The 16,639-nt window shown below is 34.2% G+C and overlaps 1 protein-coding gene across 1 annotated transcript in view; it reads left to right on the forward strand.

Moving 5' to 3' along the window:
- The window catches only part of RIMS2 (regulating synaptic membrane exocytosis 2), a 408,362-nt gene that overhangs the window by 204,992 nt on the left and 186,731 nt on the right, over window positions 1-16,639 (forward strand). Inside the window, exons 12-16 of the mRNA XM_026842040.1 lie at window positions 5,177-5,307; window positions 8,168-8,339; window positions 8,899-9,053; window positions 13,211-13,218; window positions 14,067-14,073. Coding sequence (XP_026697841.1) covers window positions 5,177-5,307; window positions 8,168-8,339; window positions 8,899-9,053; window positions 13,211-13,218; window positions 14,067-14,073 — 473 coding nt within the window. The remainder of the gene's footprint in view (window positions 1-5,176; window positions 5,308-8,167; window positions 8,340-8,898; window positions 9,054-13,210; window positions 13,219-14,066; window positions 14,074-16,639) is intronic.

The raw sequence follows: 16,639 nt of genomic DNA on the forward strand, positions 1-16,639 counted from the left end.
CTACTTGGCATTATTGAAATCAAGATGATGTCACTTAAAAAAGTAATTTTAAAAAGAAATCTAGATCAGGGCAGTCTACATACCTCCATAATTTTTTGGCCTTCATATCCTAGAAGCTCTTCAATTTGACAGCCTTTTCTTGTATTTTTTTCCAGCATATCAGACAGCAACTAAAGCAGACCGCAATAATAGTTCGGTTTAGCTACACTCAGTAGTCATGATTTATTAGAGGTATGTTTAACAACATCCAAAGATCACCTCAGCTACGCTTGAAGACTTTACCACCTTAGGGCAGATTCTACATCTACATAAACTTAAGTCCAAATAAAATTATTGCTGTAAGCATTTTTTAAAATAAACTGATTTTTTTTTTTTTTCAACAACAGATCCTGCTGGTGTATCTGTTGTTTCAGAATAATGCAAGAAAGAAAAGTAGTATCTCAGTTTCAAAATATTACACTAATAAACAGTTATGTAGGTTACATGAAAAATTCTAATGAACAACAGAACAAAAATGCCTGGCCAGCTGTCTCTCAAACCCAGTGATGTTTGAGTAGGCTGTGGTGGTAGAAATCAAGCTTTGGGGCAGGTGTTCTCTTCCAGTGTCACAAGTTTTATCTCTTTTCTGTGAGATTAATGAAGCAACCCTTACATAATAAATAAAAAAAATAAAGCGTAGCATAGAATTAAAAACTTCAAATATTCTCTGTGTTTAAATCTAAAGTTATCACTTAAGGGATGGTGTGCCTGTACACAAAAACACATTAGAATTGCATAGTTAAGCAAACAGTCAAACATTCATGAGATAAGAGTATAAGAAGTGGCAATAATATTATCTAGATTTTCTTAACTGATTTCCCTTATGCATATATATTAGCATATGGGTCCTAATTACATGATTACTTCTTTTCTAGAACTCTGACCTCAGTCAGTGCTCTGAATAAGATTTCTAGTTGAGACTGAAAAAGGATGAAATCTAGTAAACTGAATTTATGTCCTTAATTTATATAACTTAACGTGTTAGTTTCAAATAAGTCTGAGATGCCTTTGGGAAGAGCTTAGACTTGTACAGTTGAAGGAGAGAACTAAGTACCTCAAGATCTGCAGTGAGTAATCCAGCCCAAATAAAGGACACCCATCCCTGCTAACTCTATTTGAAACTCTGGCTACTTCAGAGGGTGAGCTGATTCTCCACAGGAAGGTGTTGTCTTCTGAGGCTACAGAGGACCAAACAGGAACACTAGATACCTGCATCCTCACTCCTCAGAACACGGCACCAGCAGTCAGTTTTTATATACTGTTATATGTGTAGGAGGCTCATTCTAGAAACAGGAAACTGTGGTTTAAGCCCTGTCAGAAAATTGCCTTTATCATCAAGCTGTTGCACATCCCTTTCTCCTCTGGAGTATGAATTGTCATCTGAGCTTGAGATACTGGCTGGGAATATGTGTATCATGATAGTAAAGAAAGCCTAATTTTAGTATAGCAGATTGCAGACCTGCTACCCAGCATGTGTATTGAACTTCTACTAGACCACTGTTGGTTAAAAACCAGAAAGAATCCTGTGAATCTGGGACCAGACCCTCATCTTTGTTTCTCCTGATGATCAGGTTGGACCCCTTTTTAAGTGAATTTTAGGTGTCCACATCCTAAATTGTCTATGTAGAAAAAGTCCTATTCAGAAAGTTTTTTAAAGGTGTTAGACTCCGTGTTAGCATCAGCCAGCATGCTTTTCTTGTGGTGTATTTTATGTGTTCTAATTTTAGCTTTCTCTTTCATTCATTTAGATCAGTATTGCATCATCACAGTTTCTTACGTTTTAAGCTTTTTAAAACGCCATTCCTGCCTGTGTAAAAAACTGCTGAATGGAGGGTTTGTAGATTTTGCTGTTACTAAGCTGCTTAAGTCTTCCAATATTGAGCATCACACCCGTAGATTCTTATGGGACTTTCACCCTATGGATTGAGTAGTTCAATGTTCTTCACTTTTTGATGTTAGGAATCATATCTGCATACAAAGCTATAAATGGAAAAAAATAATTTCCTCATCAATTTTTCCATTATACATGTGCTACCCCATGTTTATTTCACATCATAAAATAAATATAGTATTCTGAGGTGTGTTAGGATTGTCCTGCATTTATTAATTAAGAATTAAGAACCTATGATCAGAGTCAGATACAACCAGGTTTTGTCCAGGTATAATACACCCCTCAGACTTCAGTTCCAGAGCTTTACTTGGCACTGTGTATCAGGCTCCAGGGTCTCATGCCAGGCTCCCAAACAATGAAGAACATGCAATCTGTAAAGACGTTCAAGGGATCCACCCCTTGATATACAAGAGCTCTGGGAAAGAGGAAAAGATGGAATCCAGTCCTCTTGAACTGTCTTAAGTGGCTGTCCTTTCTCTCCTTGTGAATAGAAAAGGTTCTTGTAGGAGACTAACATACTATCCGAATATTGACATAATACTTATGCACGAGAATCAAAATTAGATCAGTCCTATTCCCAAACTAATTTTCCATGTTCAGTATGCTAGTCTAACATTGTTTCTCATTTTCCTTTCAGTTTCTTGCCTTAATTTCTTGTCAGATTTTCTTTCATCCCAGTATTTCTGTGCAGTATATTTTGTGCCAGTTACAGAATGGCTGGTTCTTTTGTCACCTCATTCTATTTCTCTCATTCAGTCTGTTTCAGTCTGGTTTTGCCCCTCTGTTCTTCTGTGGTTCTTGACATTAGTGGCTCCATTCTTCCTATGTTTCATCAAGAAGGACTCTACCCTTTACTTCCCCAGTAATTCTAAAGTAGTTTCTGATTTGTCCCTTCTTCCTCCTAATCCCATGAGAATGCAATCCCATCCTTCCCTCCATGGGGTTCTTTGTCCATTCCCTCACTCTCAGTTTCTTCCGTTCTTCTCTGCATCCAGGTCAAGTGACTTCTTGGGTTACAAGTGCCTGTGCTGTGTATTGGAGTGCTAGCAGTGTGAACACAGGAAAGAGAAAGCCTTCTGGTCATAATTCTGCCTCCTGACCTTTCCTGTAACAAGTAAAATTACAGGGAATTACAGGGAAAATATGTCCATTATGTACAAGTATTTTTTTTTTTTTTTTTTTTTTTTTCAGAGCATCAAGAGAAAAGTAGAAAGTATAAATCAATGCAAATTGTTCCAAAACACAGATGTTAGAACATCTCAAAGAAATTATGTCAGATGATTTAACTTTCTGTTTAGAGTCGTTCTCCAAACATGTTAACTGAAGTTTTCTTGCAAAAATTCAATCTGAAACAAATATAATGAGGAAATATTTACCCTGAATATGAACACATAATTCTCGCTATATGTTTTGATAACTATGTCTAGATTATCTCATCTTCACTCAGTCACAGTTTGTGATAATGTCTGTATCACAAATATATTTCATTTTGCTTAAGCAATGATAATTTTTCCCAAAAAAGCAGATGAAGAAGATTGTCTTCAGTGCTGTTCCCCTTGGGGTGTGGGACTAGCCAAGTCTCTACTTTCCCCAAAGTCTCCCAAGGAAGCCTGTGGATGGATACATTGAGTGTCAGAGAACATTTAAGTTGACTTGCACCTCAGAGGTCACTGAAGTTTTGCTTTGGTTTCATTCAGTTGGTGCAAAGCTTTCTACTTGTGATCTGTAGCTGGATGAAGATACCTGGTAGACCAGATAATTCTCAGTTTAGAAAAAATACTGACAGAGCCCCGTGCTTCACAGGAATGTATGAATAGCATCTAGAACTCTCTTAAATCTGATGTATTAAGGATTATTTCCCTAACAGTTTTCTGCTTTAATAGCCACAGAGCCCTTTTAACTCTTAGTACCAGAAACCTAAAAAGTCAGTAGTAGGGCCAACGCCATGCTAATGGAGGACAGGTGACCTCCTCTTTTTAATATCCATTCAGACAGCGTTGGTTGTTGGCTACAGGAGTTGCAAGATCTAAAGTAGTGGAGAAGGAAGAAGTGCACTCCCACCATTGATTGTGTTGGTGTGTCTTAGTATAATCTCACTTACTGCATTATTAAGAATGGCAAAAAGCTAATCAGTCTCTTGGTGAGTCAAAAGTCTTGAGAATTGCATCACCTTTCTTTAAGTGGCTGAAGCGCTGAAGATCTACAACAGCAGATGGAGACCCTGTCACTGAAAGGATATGAGACGGGCTCCACAGAAAGTGCATCTTCCCCTGGTTATGTTTATTACCTTAGCTAGGTTATATTCATGCCTAAAGGTGCATTGCTTGGTTAGATATGGAGTAGGGCATTATCCTCTTTGATTCCCTTAAATTCAGGCAGTGTTTCCTTTACATGCCCTAGTTTGTCCTCTTCTCAGGCAAACTCCCCATGAAGAGAGCCTCCTCTGCCAGCTGCAGTTAATGGTACTGCAGTGGTACCGCCATGTTATGAATCCCTGGCTATTTGGAAAGCTTTGTTTTGTCCTAACTGTACCATTTCCCTCTTCCACAGTGACTGCTCTGAAGTAGGTATATGCTTTCCTTGAATAATGTATTTGCAGCTATAGTATTCACACTGCAATAGCTAAATAGCAGCTTCTAATGACTGTAGTAAAAAAGGATAGTAGACCAAATCTAAGACTGATTTCTACTGATGAGTAAAAGTCGGTTTTGCCTTGTTGTTGCTGAGTTGGACTGTGAAGAGGGTTGGACTACTGACCCTCCCTGTCTTACAATTTGTGGAGGGTTTATTTGAGTCTCTGCATCTTGAAAAAACATTTGGAAATTTGAAATATTTATGGTCTTATCCCATAGTCTTTCCAGCACAACAGGACATGAAAAATTAATTTATTCATTGTGCATAAACTCCTTAGAAATGTATATATAAATACCGTATATCAGTAATGCAATTAATACAATATCACTTCCAAGAGAAAATAATCCTAACTAGAGCACCATGTGAAAAACTGTTAGTGTGAAATAATGTACTTACTGCACAGAGTTTTTAAAAAATAATTAACTCTTGGTACATACTGAAACTATTATAATATTAATTTGTTTTTATGCTTTGTTTTAAATACAAAGTAGAACGTGATATTTTCTGTTTAACCAATATAAATAGAGGTTTATGAGCAAAATTAATTTCAAAGGTTTAATATGTTACTTTGTGGTAGAAATGATTTCACTAATTAAGATTTTCTCATTACAGATAAAACTGTGGTATGACAAGGTTGGTCATCAGTTAATAGTGACAATACTGGGAGCAAAGGATCTTCCTTCAAGGGAAGATGGGAGGCCAAGGAATCCTTATGTTAAAATTTACTTTCTTCCTGACAGAAGGTAGGGTGAACACAAAGACAAGGAACATTTGAGTAAGAATTAGTCTGATACTCAGATGGCATGCACAGCTGAGTTCACTGGTCATACGTATACGGAAAAATCTTAGAGTTTGGATATTCTTTAATGAATCTGCTATGTAACAGCAATGTGTCTTCTGAACACTAAACAGAAACTCACTTTCACTGGCCATTTTAGTAAATACCAAACAGAAAAGGAAAGGTAAACATATGTCATTGCCTGGGGAACTGTTATTTGCAAAGAATGTTGTTAGTGTTTTATAGTGCCCTTATTTCCTATGACAGTTATTCCTGTTTAGTGCAAAGAAAACGCTATAAAGTTAGGTTCACAGATTTCTGCACTGATCAGTCCAGCAGTTTGGTTTACATAACAAAGCAGGAACAGGTTTGGCATCTGAAACCCATAGATTTCACATCACAGTATAAGTGAGTTAAGGGGACTCAGTTAAGATTTCCCAAATGCACCTTGAAAACTTCCCCTAAAGCACAGGACTGATACTAATCTGGACTGGCATTATATACATATTTAGGGAAAATGAAACAGTGGTAGGGACCCTTGTTCCTGAATAGTTCCTTTGCTTTTTAGTCCATGATTTTCTGCCATTTCATTTTAGGTGGTGGGAAGAACAGCAAATGGGATAATGTGTTCCCCAGCTGATTTTTTAAATTGGTATTTCCTCAGATTGTGTCAGTAGGGGAATATGTTTAGCTTTATTTTGTAGTGTATCAACCAAATAATTTGAAGATTTAACCTGACTCAGTACATGAAAGATTGACCAGTGGATTACTGACTATGTAGAATAGGATGCAACTTTTTAACATCTTTTTATTATTATTATTATTTTACATCTTTTACAATTTTTTATATTTTTACATCCTTTGCTTTTACTAAGATCTAAACTGGGAAGATGCTAACTATCTCCAGTACCAATTGACTTCATCAGGAATTAAGAATATTCAATATTTTGCAAGACTGCTTTTCCATTTACATTGTATACTGTATGTCGACAAGAATAGGTTTTGTGACTGCATAATTTGTTGTGTCACTGATGACAAAAAGATTTTGGATGGATTGTCTTGGGCTCACCCATATTTGAGCTGTTGGACTAGATTCTTAGTTTATTCAAATTACTGGTGTGTTTGGAGATGCTGAAGCTGTGCTAAACTGAGAATCAGGTCTGCTTAAATTATCTGTTTTTTCAAGATTAATAAAGCTACCAGAAATGTGTCTGTTCAGAATGCTTCACAATGTAAGTTGTCGTAACTAAAAATATATAGAAGGAAAATATTTAATTAAATACTTTCTAGTATACAGACACAAAAAGCTACATAACATTAAATTTTATTATGCTATACTGATGTTTCTCAATTTTGTGAAGTATTCAGAACGTTATTATATGTATTTTTTTTATCACTTATATAAGAATCAGAATTTTTTCTTATTGAATTGTCATTCTTTTTTGATGTACAAATCAATTTTCCTTTCCTTAGAGGTAAAAACTAAGTAAGCAACAATCTATTTCTTGTGTACTAGAAGAAAACATGCTTGAGGTAAAATACACTTAAATAAATAAGTCAAGCGTTTAATTAGATGAATATACTGAACTCTCTTTGATTAAACAAATTTCATTGGAAAGGCTTGTCCAATGGAACTTATTTCATTTCTCAAGGGTAAACAAATCTTTAGTATAATAGAAATAATTACAATATTTGTTTTAACAGTGTGTCTAAAAATATTGTTTCTTAGTTAAAATTTTGATCCAGCTTCTAAGTAACAGTTCAGAAATACAATAACTATATTACAGTTGGAAGTATTAGCAAATGGACAATATCTGCTTTGCAATATTAAAAAAACCCAACATAAATTAGTACCACAGCTGAATTATCTGCAGGTTTAAAATTAAACATTGTTATGAGAACTCTTGTCATTATTCGCAGTAGAAGGAGTGTGGGTGTTTCCCAGCAAAACTTGTTTCCATTAGAAAATATTAATTATTTCAAGCAGAAATGTTCTGTAAAACACATTGCTTTCAACAACACCCTGGAGCCAGAGCCAGGAGGTCCATCGTGGCATTGCATGGAGACTTCACTGGGCTCCAAAACATAACGCCAACTTTGTAGTGGAGATCCACCTTCAACCTGGGTGATTCCTTGGGGAGACCCAATGGATTTTGGGAGCTGTTCTGAGAACAATATTTATTCCTTCCGGTGTTGCTGGAAAAAGACATGTAACTCATTCTCAGGGGTTCTGTTTTCCCACCTGTGGATCCTTCAGTTAGGAAAACCCCGTGGAGAAGGCCCCACACTGCACACAGCTCCCTGACCGTTCCTTCACGTGGGCCAACTGCTCCCTCCTGCTCTGCAGTTTAATAGTCAGCTGCTGTCGGACTGGAAGCTTGAATGAATCAGCTGGCTCTTTTATCTGAAATGCAGATTTTTTCTATGCCCAATGTTGTCTGCCTACGTGTTCCACTGTCGGACTATGCCTCACAGAAGTCCCATTTACAAAAGTATATTTTGCTTTATAAAATGCCGTTTCAAAAAAAAAAAAAAAAAAACAACAAAAAAACAAAAAAAACTTCCCATTTTTTTCAAGGAACTTCTTAAAATTGAATTGACACATGAACTGGAATTCACCTAACTTCAGTTTTTAACATGAAGTTATGAATTATCTTCAATATATGTGCTGAACTTTATCATGAAGGACTAATCCTGACATAGATCATAGTGCCCATAATACCTCAAAATGTACTGCTAATTTAAGTTTTCCTACTTTCCATGATATACTTATTACAGTATAATGGTCTTTTGAATATTTTTAATATTTAATTTTTTTTTTTCAGTGATAAAAATAAAAGAAGAACAAAAACAGTAAAGAAAACATTGGAACCAAAGTGGAATCAGACATTCATTTATTCTCCAGTTCATCGGAGAGAGTTTAGAGAACGAATGTTAGAAATTACTCTTTGGGACCAAGCACGAGTTCGAGAGGAAGAAAGTGAATTTTTAGGAGAGGTATACAATTATTGGTAGTTACTACAGAAGTACTGTTGCTCACATATTCGTGTCTTGATGCAGGTTTTGTTTTTCTTTTTTAAATAATTAAATATAGCAAAGCAAAACTTTTAAATTGTTGTATTTATTTCACTTAGTAGTGAAGAAATAGTGATCTCACACTTATAACATAATACAGATATGAGATCCTTTCTCTGTTGTTTTAGTAACAGTATTCACATGGTTTCTCAATTTCTTTTAGAATTGTTCATTAAAATCCATATGATCCATAGTTGTGTTTTAGCAAAACATGTTGGCATGTTGCTGACTAACTTGCTACAAGACGTTTGAATGCTCTAAAGGTTTTCATCAGGTAATAAAGGTTTTGTGAAATATTTTTGCTATATTCAGTGTTGTAAAAGTCATAGGAACTCCTTACATATTAAATGAAAGCTTTTTATAAAAATTCAGATGAAATCCTTAACAATAAGAATAATAGAATAAAATTTATGACCGTACCCATTTTAAAATATTCTGTTATGTAATGCTTTCCTACTTTTAACCATTTTTTCTTTTTCAGATTCTTATTGAGTTAGAGACAGCATTACTAGATGATGAACCTCACTGGTACAAACTTCAAACGCATGATGTCTCTTCATTACCACTTCCCCATCCCTCACCATATTTGCCACGCAGACAACTCCATGGTGATAGTCCCACACGGAGGTTACAAAGTAGGTTGTTAGTTTTATACACTGTGTATAGTTCATTTTAATTAATGTGTAAAATATATTAAATTCTTGTAGATGGGAAGCTGATGGAATTCATCCATTCATTTGTAGCTGTTATGAATTAGGTAATTTATAATTACTGATGAGAGTCTGATGTGCTACCAATGATAATATTGAACACTATGCAATACTCACTTTTCTTATGAGACTGCCTAGTTCAGATCCTGAGCTTGAGGAAACTATCCTGGTCTTTTGCAATGTGCTGTTTTTATCTTGAAGTCCTATCTTCTATATTATGTTTATCATTTCATTGTTTAACCAAAAGTGAATGGACACAACCTTTCTCTTTAGCTCATACTTCTTAAAATTGAAGTGACCTGTATATAACATCATATGTAGATTAAGTAATACCATGGCCTGTTGCCTTGTTTTGATACAATTTTATGTGGTCACATTCAGAAATGGAATGTTTCTTAAAATTCTATTTTGTCGAGTTTGGTATACTTGATCCACAGTAGCTTAATGTTACCAGTAGATATTTTGAAAATACACTATGCTAATAAAAATACAATATGCTAATAAAAATAGATACATAAGAATAAGACAGTAAAGGGTGAAAATCTATTTCCTTAATACTTGTTTCTATAGTTTAACTGTCAGTACTGTCAGTGATTTAAAGTTATCCTTCACTGAGTTAACTCTATAAAATATCAGTTGACACTGATATAAAAAAAACCCAAAAAACCCAAACCCACAAACAACCAACAGAAAAACCAGAAAAAACGAACAAACCAAAAACGGTTTCTAGAAATTCTTTGGTATTTTTTAAGTAATTGTATGTGAGTCTGTGTATGCATATATTACACACAAACTCAGAGACACAATATGCATGTGTAGCCATGCAAACAAGCTTGGATAATTCGTGTATTCTATGTGGATTCTCTATTAAATAATCCCTTGTATATAAGTGTTTTAAGTAGTTGACAATTTTTTTTTGTCTGTGCACTGGATGGTGAGAAGGATTAAAATGCTCCATATCATAATACTCTGAGATAGATCCATTAACAAAGTTATAGTGCATAGCCTTCTATCTGTAAGATTATATTTATCCACAAAAGGGGGAGAGAAATTATAGTAAACAGGTAAGGAGTTCTATTTCAGTTAGTTCTCTTTAGTCTTCTTAAGTACCATGACTGTTGTTCAAGTAAATTTTAAAAATTATTTTTCTTCTATCTTTTCTGCCATCTTGTAACATGGTTTAGGAAGCTAAATTTTCAATGTAAAATTACTTTTACAGACCAGCTGGACATTTCAGTATTTGTTTGTATGTGAAGTTAGTGAAATTCTGGTTTTCAGGAAATCATCAGTCCTGCAAATCAACCTGTTAGTTTGTAGTAGCTCCTGTCTGTGCAATAAATAACTGCCATGAAGAATGAATAAAACAGTAACTGCTTTATTTTGGAAAAGATTGTAGTAATACCTGACTAAAGATCTGTTCAATAATATTGACTCAAAATTTGAAAGTCAGTATTTTTTTTTTAATACTAATACTAATAATGTGGTCAACTGAACAATCTTATACGCCTGTCTGGAAATGTAGAGGGGAAAACTTCTGGTTTGGTGAAACACTAATTTTGGTGTAGAAATCCCGCTTTTCAATGAAGATGATCTAGCCTGGCTGATCCCAGAGTAGTACTTTGGCAAGCTTTGGTTCTAGAAACTCCAGCCAAATAAGCTGTGTTAGACTTTCACTGTGATTGCTGGAGAATTCACATACTTCTACAGTAAATTATGATATTTGCATTCGTACTGCGAGCAGGATCCCATAAAGAAGGATTTTCTGCAGTGTCCTGGGATTAGCAATTAAAAAACTTTTTTTGTTGTTGTGTTTTTGTGGTTTTTTTTTTTTTTTGGTTAATATTGGTGTCAACAGCTCTGAAATGGAAATAAAAGTACTTGGTGTCCAGAGAGGTTGTGGAATATCCTGTTGGAGATATCCAGAACTCAACTGGACAAGGCTGAAACTGGTGTTGCACCAGATGGCCTCCAAAAAGCCCTTCCCAACCTAAATGTCATCACCAGGGGACTGGTAAAGGGCAGAGAGCATATTTTATGACTGTTTGCCTTCCCTGAGTAAAATATCTATAACATAGAGAAGTCTGGTTATTTTCCTTCTTTTTGAAGGTTTCAAAAGAATATTAAGTTAATCTTAATATCTTTCATTCTTGTGTCTTGAACCTGGTTTTGTATCCTTCAGTAACTCTTGTATATGTGAAGCAGATGGTATCTAGGGGTACGTTATGACAATATGAAAAAAAATATCCAGAATGAAGGCAAGGCATGTCTAGCAAGTTTTTTTTTATCTTTTTCAACGCACATCTTAGAAACCTTAATGTGCTGTTACACACTAGGATGATTTCAATTTCTGGGGCTGCAAAACCTTAGCATTTCATTCCCACCTTTTCTTCATTTCTTTCATGCTTATATATATATATAGTGAATACAATATGAAGTACTTTATTCCACGCCCCCAAAAATTGTTAGTGTGAGAAATAACAGGAGAGATGGTTTGAATTACAGGGTTGTTTGTATAAATACACATCTACACATCTAAGATTTCTTATCATTATGATTGCCAAGTAGCTATAAATACATATATTTGAAGGGAATATTTAAATGTTATTCTACAAAGGTAGTTTAAAAGAACCACCTACACTTATAACTTCTATTCTCTTTTGAATATCACTGGGTTGTAGCATTCCTGAAGAAGAGCAATCTGTCATTCCTGAAGACTGAACTCCTATATTTACAGATAGCCAGTAACAAAGTGCAGACTTTCCACAGAGGCCCATATGCCATTATTTTAGGAACCAGATTTCAGAGACAGTAACTTACTTTCTACATATATTTATCTCTCAATATCTTTCAGTGGGTGTTATGGTGTGGTACAGACTGATCTAAGTCAGCTGTCTACCTTCCCTTGTCCAGTCCTCTGATCCATACAATCCATTAACTTCCTAGTGATGAAGGGTCGTTACCATGCTTTTTCCTTAGTATAATTTGAAAGACATCTAGTTAGAAACTGGAACTAATATAGAACATGGAATTATGACTTACTAGATCTCTCAGCAAATTATATTTCAGAGTTTCATAAACTGACTGGTTTTTGTCCAATTAGTGTATTTTAAGCTTTTTCATATATGAAATGTGAGGTAAGGGGTAAGTCTATTTTACTTGTCATGCCAAACTCTCGAATTTAAAAAATGGTGTAATTTTCTCTGACATTTGACGTAAAATCAGAAATACATTAAGAATTCCAGACAGCATTAACTAGGTTTACAGACAAACTGAAGTTCTTTTTATATTGCCTCTGAAAAGAGATTGTAAATAGAAAATGTGTGGTTTGAATGTTGTGTTCATAGCTGTTAGGATCAATGGGATGGAAGTTGTTAGTATTACCACTTACTGAGAACTGATACAGAAATCAAGCAGGGTTTATACCATGGGATTGCAAATCAGAAATTATTTCTTCTTCATGTAGCTCAGAATACAGAGATAACAGACATCAAATTGGATCTGAGACATTCTTATTCAATCTTTTACAGTTATGTCCATGTAATGTGTGCGTTTGTGCAGTGTGAGCTGGTACTGTTTAGTTGATAAAGAATACCAGGTTACTGTGTACTTTGAGAAACAGCAACTGGTTTCAGTTTTGTATTAACTTTGAATTTGTTTTAGAAGCAGATTTTGTTTTACTTCAAGTATTTTGAGAATTTCCCAATTATTTAGGATTAAAAAGTAACTGACACTAGTTTCTAAGTCAGATTTTGAAGCTTTAAAATCAAGCTGTCTGAATTATTGATCTGCAGACCATAGAGAGTGGGTGTACAGTGTAGATAACAGCTAAATGCCCAAACAAGGGAAGAAAAGTGAATATAACGGTAAAACCAGACATTTTCTGGTCTCTAGGTACAGCATAGGTATGTACAGCAGCAGCAGGAGAGCTTTTAATTGACACAGGAATGCATAATATGGTTTGAAAAAGTTTTATATTTTGAGCATCCTCAGTAAGGGAAAAATAGTAAGTCTATGTGAGATAAACTGATGAAAACAAAGTCTAAGATTTTAGAAATTATGCTGTTTGGAAATCAACATATAGATGTCCAAAATGGTTGGTCAAATTGTATTTTTTCAAGAACTGAACATTAAAAAAAAAAATCAGTTAGGATTAAAATAATTGTAAATAAACAGACTGGGAAGTGGCTTTCTTTTAAAGTGAATTTGACTTTCATTGCTTTTAGAGTTCAAGTAATTGATGACTTCATCCACTATGTTTCATGATTCTTAAGTCATATAATAAAATATGGAGGGAGAGAGATTGCAGTAATGAGTACTTAAACTGTGGGCACAAAAATTGAGTATAGTTATGTTCTACAAAGAGCTCTGTGTATAGTGTGCAAAAACTGTATATAACATTTCTGAATTTTATTTGTTCAGATGGGAATAAAAAAATTCTATAATGCGTAAGTGAAGTGTTTCGAATCACTTGAAAAGTTTTTGTCATCTTCAGCTTCATACAGATTGCCACATCAGACTATTTTTCTGGAGTAATGCTAAGCTTTTAACATGATAAAAGTTCTTACATCTGACTAGAATAAACAAATTATAGACTGAATTCACAAATAAAAGAACCCATTGCTTATGAATTTTTGAAAAACACTTTTAGATGGACTTATTGCTGGATGCTAAGGGTTTTTTTTAAAAGTTCTGTGGCTGTACCATCAAATCAAAGATGAGTTGAGTGCTATAACTATTAATTCAAGTACTCTCTTCCGTAATTTAAATGTTAACATTTTCAAGTCTATATTGTAGAATATGAAGAGATTAAAGTTTAATAATTAATTATAATGTATCTGAAACTTTACCCTGTGAAATCTGAGCCCCTGCATTTCAAACCTCACTCTTCTAATGAAAGCTGTTGTCTTCTTGGAACTCTGTGGAGTCTCATTTTACTGCAGAATCAGGATCTTGCTGCCTCAGCAATTTCCTTTTAGTTTGTTGTGAATATGGTAAGTCAGTAAGATATTTTAAATCGGTATCCCTGAGTCTTACTTGAGGGAATTATAATAATGCTGTTCACTAGTAGGTAAATAAGTTATACTTAATGGAAATATGCATCAGTGACTTTTTTCCAGATTATAATATGGAGCATTTTACTGTCAGTGGCACAGACTCTGTATGATGAATTATAAGAATTTTACTCTAGAGAGCAAGAATAACACCTATTTTTCTCTTCCGTGCTTCTTCCTTAATTTTTCTCTTTCTTTTATGGAACACAGGCCTTGGGCATGTTATCTTTGTTTGCACGCATTGATGTTTGTTTCACAAAATATGGAGATATATATCAGTATTGTATTTATTATACATCTATGGTTTATTTATTATATTTATTGTACATCTGTGGTTTATTAAATACTTTAATTAAAAGGTATTTAACATGATACAGGGGTGTCTGTAAAGGCCTTAAACTATTAAAATATTTTTATTTTTCCTCATAAAATAAACTTATTTAAGATATTAATTCAGCACTGTTTGAAAATTTAGAAATAATCTTTATTAAATTGTAATTAAACTACAGAAATACTTAAAATCCTGTTTTGAGGCAGTTTAAGGTAATTTGATTATTCATAATGTTATTGCTCTGGTTACTTGATAGCATCATGACATTAAACTACTCTTCTGTCATGTAATGATGTCAGAAAAGCAATGTTCTGGAAATAATTCAGGGGACAGGGTAAAGTAACCTTGCTAGGGAGTTGATAAATAGCAAGTCAGGTGACCTTAAAAAAGAATCTAAAAGATACAGGTCCATATGGCAGCTTCCTTTTCTGGCTAAAGGTAGTGTGTATTTTTTGGGGGGTTTTAATTGTTGAAGCATAATAAACTATCATATAACACTGTGATGTTTCTGATGAAGTTTTCAGATGGGTTTCATACTATTCTGACTTTTTTCTTTCTGTGTTATAACCGTACAGAAACATATATGGCTGCCTGAGTCCTCACTCCCTTTATAATCTCAGTATTTTTATATTCTTGTGCTCTTCAAGAAGCACTACACTTTTACAGATCTTTCCAGAAGTTAAATTTGGAAAGTCCATCTTTTAATTATTTAAATAATTTCTAGGTTGTGCTCATTGATTTTTTTAAATTTTTTTTATTTGGATGGCACTCAAACCTTTGGTGGCTTCCTGATATTGCTGGAGTAAACTAGAAAAGTAGCCAAAGAAGAAATCAGTTTTTCATGAGATTCATAACTAGAAGACGTTAGTACCAAGGAATACAGATATTAGAGAAGTTATGCAGTAAAGCTCACATCTAAAAGTTTGTAAATGATTCTGAAAAAAACACCTTATATTCACTTTGAAATTATATATAGCCTAATGGAATTCTGGAGCTGGACCATAAAAAATAATCATGGTTATCAAGAAACCCAGTTTGAAAATATAGAGTTAGCAACTGTAAGTAGTAGATGATTTAGCGATATGGGCTACATACTGAATTAGTAACAGGATGTCAGAAAAAAGTGTGTCTTGGCAGAAGCCATCCAGTGAATTCCTAAAGCAACAGTAGGCAAGAAATTGAAGTTTTAATTTTTCCTCTCACACTGTCATATCTTGTCATTTGAGGTGCATTTACTCATGGACTGTCACTCTTTAATATTTAAGATGGTGTCTGTGAGATGTTCAACTATAAGGAATAAAAACATTCATAATGTCTTGCTAATGGCAAGATACTATTAGTGTTATTTACTGGCTTCATCGTATTACCTAATGAAAGTCACATTTACAAAATCTACAAATGCAAAGTAATAATTCACATTTCCATAACTGCCTAGATATTTGTGTACTATTATATTAGCAGGTTTATAAAAACTGGTATGGTTGTATGGAAAGCTCAAATACATGAAATGGACAGATTTAAGGAAAAAAAGAATAAGTCAGATATTGCAAGTATTTAATCATTGTGCTCACATCAGGACTCTTAAATTTATTGGTAACAATGACATGTAGATTCATGTATGAACATATTTACCAAATCAAGAAGTAGCTGGAAACAGGAGATTGACTGGAACAATAGTTCTGAGTCTGTAAAATCTAAAGTAGGGTTCACAACTGCATCTCAGGGAAGATCTACTACTAACTTCCTGCTGAGGTGCAGTGTGCAGTAACTTAGAGGGTAGCAGCTCGTATTGTATTCCTAGTTGAATATATATTTTGCCCTCACAAAGTTAAACACTTGCATATAGTAAATGTGCAGTTGTGTTTCAGAATTGGAAATGACTGTAATAGCTGTACTAGTCCTCTGTGACAACTGAGTATAAGTGTTCATCCAGAAATGATTGGCATTTTTGTGGTTTAATTTCTCCTAGCTGCTTGAGTTTTGTTGTTTTGAATGAATGTGGCCTACTATATCAAATTCTTCAGTCTCTAGCAGCAATTATAATGAAGTTTAAGGTTCTAACCATCCCTGTTACATGTACTGATTCATGTATTTATTCCTGACACTACTTCATTTCACTATTTGTTTTCC

The sequence above is a fragment of the Athene cunicularia genome (genome assembly GCF_003259725.1).
Source record: "Athene cunicularia isolate RWA chromosome 2 unlocalized genomic scaffold, athCun1 chr2_part1, whole genome shotgun sequence".
NCBI classification, from domain to species: domain Eukaryota; kingdom Metazoa; phylum Chordata; class Aves; order Strigiformes; family Strigidae; genus Athene; species Athene cunicularia.